This window comes from Felis catus, chromosome D4, assembly GCF_018350175.1.
Source record: "Felis catus isolate Fca126 chromosome D4, F.catus_Fca126_mat1.0, whole genome shotgun sequence".
In the NCBI taxonomy this organism is placed as follows: Eukaryota; Metazoa; Chordata; class Mammalia; order Carnivora; family Felidae; genus Felis; species Felis catus.
In genome coordinates, this window is record NC_058380.1 from 56,493,707 (window position 1) to 56,500,729 (window position 7,023).

The 7,023-nt window shown below is 44.8% G+C and overlaps 1 protein-coding gene across 1 annotated transcript; it reads right to left on the bottom strand.

The window, feature by feature from the left end:
• Positions 1–3,026: 3,026 nt before the first annotated feature.
• On the bottom strand, positions 3,027–4,181 carry CCL21 (C-C motif chemokine ligand 21). Its single transcript, XM_003995587.6, has 4 exons — positions 4,024–4,181; positions 3,809–3,929; positions 3,538–3,720; positions 3,027–3,456 (listed from the first exon to the last, which is right to left on the bottom strand). Exons 1-4 carry the CDS (start codon positions 4,088–4,090, stop codon positions 3,423–3,425), a joined length of 405 nt encoding a protein of 134 aa, XP_003995636.2. The 5' UTR covers positions 4,091–4,181; the 3' UTR covers positions 3,027–3,422.
• Between the last annotated feature and the right edge of the window lie 2,842 nt (positions 4,182–7,023).

Sequence of the window (7,023 nt, forward strand, 5' to 3'; positions counted from 1 at the left end):
ACCCTGAACTCCTACTAGTCTTTGAATTTAATGCTGTTGATCTTTTCCTTTATGGTTTGTGTTTTATGGTTTTAATCTTTTTGTCTTGGTTTGGTTTTGGTTTTACATCTTAAGCTCTTTCTATCTCAAGGTTATAAACACACGTATCTATAGTTTCCTCTATTACATATATTTTAAACATTGGGTCTTTCATTCATCTCATATGATGAAACATTGAAAAGTATTGAGTTTATGATAGTGACAAGATAGAGGTGTTTTAAAAATGGAAGAGAAATTAGAACTTAGAAAAAACCCCAAAAGGCAAGTGGCAAAGGAAAAGTAAGCCAAGTACACTACTGTGCTATGCAGTGAACAATTACATGGTGATAATAATGTAAACTCTGATCATGACCTAAATATAGTGGTATGACTATATTTAGAGGACAGGGTGACAGAAGAGGAGGGTTGGTAAGAGTTAATTCCCCATTTTTTATAATAGGAAGCCAATTGGCAACGTTTAAATAGATAAACGGAGAAACAGAAGTGTGAACAAAGTATTTAGATGTATGGCACTAACTCCTAGAAGAAGTAGCTTAAGAGTTAAAATTTGCAGGAAGTGGGGCACCTGGGTGGCTCAGTCCGTTGAGCATCTGACTTCAGCTCAGGTCATGATCTTGTGGTTCAAGAGTTTGAGCCCTACATTGGGCCCACTGCTATCAGCTCAGAGCCCGCTTTGAATCCTCTGTCCACCCCCACCTCTCTGCCCTGCCTCTGCTCATTCTCTCTTTCTCTCTCTCTCTCTCAAAAATGAATAAAAACATTTAAAAAATTTGTAGGAAATGGTTTTCAAAAGTTTTTTGATATTTTGAAAAGCCATGACTATTACTTAATTTTTTTTTTTAATTATGCATCTTAAGAAAAAAGAAAGAACAAGATAACGTCAAAGATGAAGGCAGATAAGGAGAGTGGCCACTCGTTTTCTGATGGAATAAGGAATATATTGCATGCCTGCTCAGGGCAGGGTTTGAGGCACAGATGAGGCATAGATAATTAGCAGGATAATTTAGCGAAATATGAAGTTCTGCTTATGTGTTTCCTTTCACTCCGGAGCAACCTCGAGTTTTGGCATGGCTAAGAATAGAGGCATCCTGATGTCAAAGGCCCTTCTGCTTTTGTAAAAGTCGGAAGCACACCTGGGAAGAGGTTATGCCCCGGAGGGACTGGGGAGAGGAAGGATTTTGAAGAAAGGTCTTTCTGACTGGGAGGGAATTGGTGTGCACGTCCAGCAATGGGCTGTAATCCCTGGCTGTGTTGAAGCAAGTGTCAGCATCTGAGTGAATGGCTCTGTGGGGGTGTCATGGGAAGCCAGGTTCAAGCCCAGAGGCTTTTATAGCTGAGTTCCTGTGTCTCTAATGCGGCACAGAGCTAAGAGTTTGAGAAGCCAGCACCTGAAGAGTCATACCTGCTAGTACCACAAGGGCCTTAGCATTTACTGGTAAGACTGATGTCCAGTGATGGGATGGTGTGGGGAGCAGATAGGAAGCCTCTTCTGTGCCTTGATGTTTCTATGACCTTTGCACAGCCCTTGGCAAGTGGGATCTCCAGACTTCCTAATGTTGAATTCCTCATTAGCACTCCAGTGCAGGGGCTTGGAGTAGGATTAAGTTCATTGAAAGAACATTTTAAAATGCAATAATTCTTGTGGCACCTGGGTGGCTCAGTTGGTTGAGTGTTCGACTTCAGCTCAGGTCATGATCTCATGATTTGTGGGTTCGAGCCCCACACTGTGGTTCTGACTACGCAGAGCCTGCTTCAGATCCTCTGTCTCCATCTCTCTCTGCCCCTCCCCTGGTCATGTTCTCTCAAAAATAATTAAAACACACACACACACACACACACACACACACACACACACACACAAATGCAGTAATTCTTGCATATCTGAATTTTCAGACTAAGATCACACCTGCGGCACGAGGATAGGTAGGAAGAGCCCCCATCTTCGCCCGTTGCAGGAGGACCAGACAGCACTTACTTTAATGACTTTATGATAAGTAGTAAATGATGTGGTGTGCTCAGGCTCCCACGGAAGGAAAAGGTGGTGGGGCAGTCACCTCTAGCTTCTCGCCCCTCACCCAGGATCTATTCCCTTCTTTCCCACATGGCCTGGCTCCCCAATGGTTTTCCCTCTCCCTATATATGGGGATAAAAGAGGCAATGAGGGGATCTCTGCTCTGGGGAGGAAGAGGTAGAGAAGAGCCAGGCCAGAGTCTTCTTAGAGAGGACACTGATTTGCATTTGAATTCTGGGGTTCTAAATACCTGCCACAGGAGACTTAGTCCTTGGTCTCAGAGGTTAAAGTGGCTAAAGTACCCTAGGGAAGAAAGGGAAGGAGAGAAGGCTTTCCCACCTGGGAGGGAGCTTAGGGAGTCAAGAAGCCCAGATAGGAATAGAGAAGCACACAGCTCCATTAAACAAAGAGAGACCCAGCTTCACTGATGAGGGCAGGAGTGTGTGGGTATTTGGGAAGGGATGGGGGCTCTGAAGGGGTCCCAGGGCTGGAACTGTTCATAGGGTAGGTTTTAGTAGAACTTGTGTTTGCCTGTGTTACAGGCAGGCCCAGGTTCCATTCTCCCTTCTGGGGACCCTCCCAAAGAAGTCCTTGGACCTTCGTATTCAGAGGACCCCAGGGAAAGTGGTGGCAGTCCCAGGCAGAGCTAGGAAAATATCTGGAGGTCACTCCTGAAGTGATAGCATGCTGGACATAACCAGGGAAGGGCCCTCTTCAGGGTCTCAGAGGCCTGCAGAGCTTTTGGCGATGTGTGCTCTTGGTCCACCATCTCTCACTGACAGGGATTTCTCAGAGACTGGGAGCAGCCCAGATCCCTCTACTGCCAGGGTAACTGGGAGGCAAGAAAACTCTTGGGATAGGTGAGAAAATAGAATTTTCCAGGTCAAGTTCTTGGCTGGGACCAGAGTGTGTGACCCCACCCTGTAGTGACACTGGCTTCCCCATTGACGCAAACACACAGGAACAGATACTTGAGTGGGAGGCTGGAACAGGTTTTTATTGTTAGGTGTAAATTGTATCTACAAGAAAGCAGTAGGGTGCAGTGGGAGTAGGGTCAGGTCCAGTATCCTGGGTGACCTTTTCTCAGAGGGGACAGTCCTGCTGCCTCCTCTCACACTTCCTGGGAGACTCTCCCTCCTCTGCCTTTCTGGGTCTGGCCTGGTGTGGGCAACGTAGCCATGCAGGGTAGGGCTGGGTATACAGATGGGATGGTTGAAGCAGGAGAAGGGGTGAGGCAAGGCCAGCATGAGGTGGCTGCTCTGCGGCCCCTGAGTCTACCCCCTCTCCTAGCCCACTTCTTGCTCCTTGGATTGGGGCTCCAAGCCCCAGTGAGGCTGGTGGGGGCCTCCTGGGCTCCAGGCTGGTCACTGGGCTATGACCCTTTTGGGGTCTGTGGCTGTTCAGTCCTGGGAAGGCAGAAGAGGGGTTTGAGGGGCTGATCAGGGCTCCCCTTCACTTCCCTCCCACTGTCCCTCTAGCTTCCTCACCTCTTACAGCCTTTGGAGCCCTTTCCCTTCTTGCCAGACTTGGGGGCTCCTTTGTCCCTCTTACAGCCCTGGACTTGTTTCCGTGGGGCTGGTGGCTTGTCCAGACGTTGCATCAGCTGCTGCACCCAGGTCTCTTTAGGGTCTGCGCATAGCTCTGGCTGAGAGCGCTTCCGAGGTGAGAACCTGGGGGTTGGGCATTAGCAAGCCTGTCCTAGTTTTGCCCGCCATGCCCTCCCCACTCAGCTGCACCCACCTTCTTGCACCCACTCACAGGATAGCTGAGATGGGGCAGCCCCTGCTTGGCTCCTGCTTCCGGTAGCTGCGGACAACCTGGGCGGGAATCTTCCTTAGGCTGTACTTGAGGCAACAATCCTGCGCCCCTCCATCACTGCCTGCAGGGTGGGGTTTACAGGGAGCCGGGGCTCCTGGTAGGCTCCCACCCACGCCTCCCCTTCTCCCCATCCTAGGCAACTCCCTCTTTGATACCTTGGGTCCAGGGGATGCAGAAGGCCAGGACCAGGACAAGGAGGCTCAGAGCCAATGACTGAGCCATGGCTGTGGTAGAAGGTGAGTGTGAGGCCAGAGCGGTAGGCGAGGTGGACAGCTGCAAGTTGGGGGTCCGTGTGTCAGCTAGGACTGGTCTGCTGCCTATTTATGCAGGCAGACACTTTCACTTCCTCCATCCCCAGCCACTCTGTCCATGCAAGAATAGGGATCTCCCTCCTTTTCCTTCCTGAAAGGCTGCCTCACTAGTATGCGGAAACGAAAACTTCACACAGCCCATCGGATCCCAAGTCTCCTGAGTCTGTCTCCTCAATATCAATTGAATCTGTCCAGCCGTTTTTCTACCTTTGGCCACTGTTTTGGTCCAGGCTTCACTGTGTCTCTCCTGGAACACTATGATTGCCTCTTCACTGCATTTTAGGTTCCATATTCTCCCCATTCTTCCACAGGCTGAGGACTGTTGCTTCCTAAAATGTGCATTTGATTTTTGGATTGTAAGAGTTCTTTTTTTTTTTTTTTTTAAAGTAGGCTTGATGCTTAGTGTGGAGCCCAATGTGGGACTTGAACTCACAACCCTGAGATCAAGACCTGAGCTGAGATTGAGAGTCGGACGCTTAACTGACTGAGCCACCCCAAAGATACTTCTTTTAAGTATTATTTATTTAAGTAATCTCTACACCGAGTGTGGGGCTTGGACTCATGATCCCGAGGTCACAAGTCACACGCATGCTCTTTGGACTGAGCTAGCCAGACGCCTCTGGATTTTGAGAGTTCTTTATGCATTCTGGATAATAGACCCTTATCAGATATATGATTTGCAAATATATCCTCCTATTCTGTGGATTTTCACTATCTTGATAGTGTCCTTTGATACATAGAATTTTAAAATTTTGATGAAGTCCTACTTATCTATTTATTTTTCTGTTACCTGTGCTTTTAATGTCATATTTAAGAAACCTATGCCAAATCTAAGGCCATGAAGATTTCTCCTTGTTTTTCCCCTCAACTTTATTGAGGTATAATTGACAAAATTGTATGTATTTAAAGTGTACAACATGATGACTTCATACAGGTATACATTATGAAATAATTACCATAATCAAGTTAACTAATACCTCTGTCACTTCACATGTTACCTTTTCACATAGTTTCTCCTTTTTTGTGGTGAGAATGCTTAAGATCTACTTTCTTACCAATTTCAAGTATACAATATAGTATTATTAACTACAGTCACCATGCTGTACATTCACTCCTTAGAACTTATTCATCTTGTAACTGAAAGTTTGTACCTTTGACCAACATCTCCCCATGCTCCCCCTGCCCCCAACTCCTGGCAGCCACCACTCTGTTTCTATGTGTTTGAATTTTTTTTAAATTTTTTTTTTAACGTTTATTTATTTTTGAGACAGAGAGAGACAGAGCATGAACGGGGGAGGGTCAGAGAGAGAGGGAGACACAGAATCTGAAACAGGCTCCAGGCTCTGAGCGGTCAGCACAGAGCCCGATGCGGGGCTCAAACTCACAGACCGGACCACGAGATCATGACCTGAGCTGAAGTCGGCCGCTTAACCGACTGAGCCACCCAGGCGCCCCTGAATTTTTTTTTTTTTTTGATTCCACATATAAGTGATACCATATACTATTTGTGTTTCTCTGTCTGGCTTATTTCACTTAATAAAAAAGGCTTTCCAGGTTCATCCATGTTGTCATGATGGCAGTTTCCTTCTTTTTTATGGCTGAATAATATTCCATTGTATGTATGTATGTATTAGATCTTCTTTATCCATTCATCCATCAGTAGACACTTAGGTTGTTTCCATGTCTTGGCCATTGTGAATAATGATAACAATGAATAAGGGAGGACAAATATCACTTTGAGGTAGTGGTTTCATTTCCTTTGGATATATACCCAGAAGTGGGGTTGCTAGACCATATGTAGTTCTATTTTTAATTATTTGAGGAAATCCATATTGTTTTTCATAATGTATGTACCAATTTACATTCTTATCAACAATGTAGAGGGGTCCCTTTTCTCCACATCCTCTTCAACATTTGTTATCTCTTGTCTTTTTGATAAAACCATTCTAACAGGTATGAGGTGATATATCCTTGTGGTTTTTGGTTTGCATTTCCCTGATGATTAGTGATGTTGAGCATATTTTTATATACCTGTTAGGCATTTGTATATTCTTTGGAAAACTGTCTACTCAGGTCCTTTGTCCATTTTTAAATCATATTTTGTTTGTTTATTTTGCTATTGAGGTTGTGAGTTGCTTATATATTTTAGGTATTACCCCTTATCAGATAGTTTGTAAATATTTTCTCCCATTCCCTAAGTTACATTTTCATTTTGCTGATGGCTTCCTTTTCTGTGCAGAAGCTTTTTAGTTTGATGTAGTCCCACTTGTTTATTTTGCTTTTGGTGTAATATCCCCCGAAAGTAATTGCCAAGACCAGTATCAAGTAGTTTTTCCTTTTCTAGGAGTTTTACAGTTACAGGTCTTACATTTAAGTCTTTATCCATTTTGAGCTAATTTTTGTGTGTGGTGTAAGATACGGGTCCAGTTTCATTCCTGTAGATGTGGCCATCCAGTTTTACCAACATTGTTGTTCTTGGTGCCATTGTCAAAGATTAGTTGACCACATACACATGGGTTTATTTCTGTGCTCTTTATTCTCTTCCATTGGTCTATGTATGTTTTCATGCTAGTACCATACTGTTTTAATAACTATAGCATTTTAATATAGTTTGAGATTATGAAGTATGATGCTTCCAGCTTTGTTTTTCTTCTTCATGATTCTGGTTGTTTGGAGTCTTTTGTGGTTCTTTTTTTTTTTTTTTAATTTTTTTTTAACGTTTATTTATTTTTGAGACAGAGAGAGACAGAGCATGAACGGGGGAGGGTCAGAGAGAGGGAGAGACAGAATCTGAAACAGGCTCCCGGTTCTGAGCTGTCAGCACAGAGCCCGACACGGGGCTTG

What these genes read in the sequence shown, in the direction of transcription:
- CCL21 (XM_003995587.6), bottom strand. Translation starts at nt 4,090, where the DNA reads ATGGCTCAGTCATTGGCTCTGAGCCTCCTTGTCCTGGTCCTGGCCTTC. An exon ending in CTGCATCCCCTGGACCCAAG is followed by an intron (nt 3,930 to 4,023) that starts GTATCAAAGAGG and finishes CCCACCCTGCAG; the next exon opens with GCAGTGATGGAGGGGCGCAG. An exon ending in GGCTCCAAAGGCTGTAAGAG is followed by an intron (nt 3,457 to 3,537) that starts GTGAGGAAGCTA and finishes CTGCCTTCCCAG; the next exon opens with GACTGAACAGCCACAGACCC.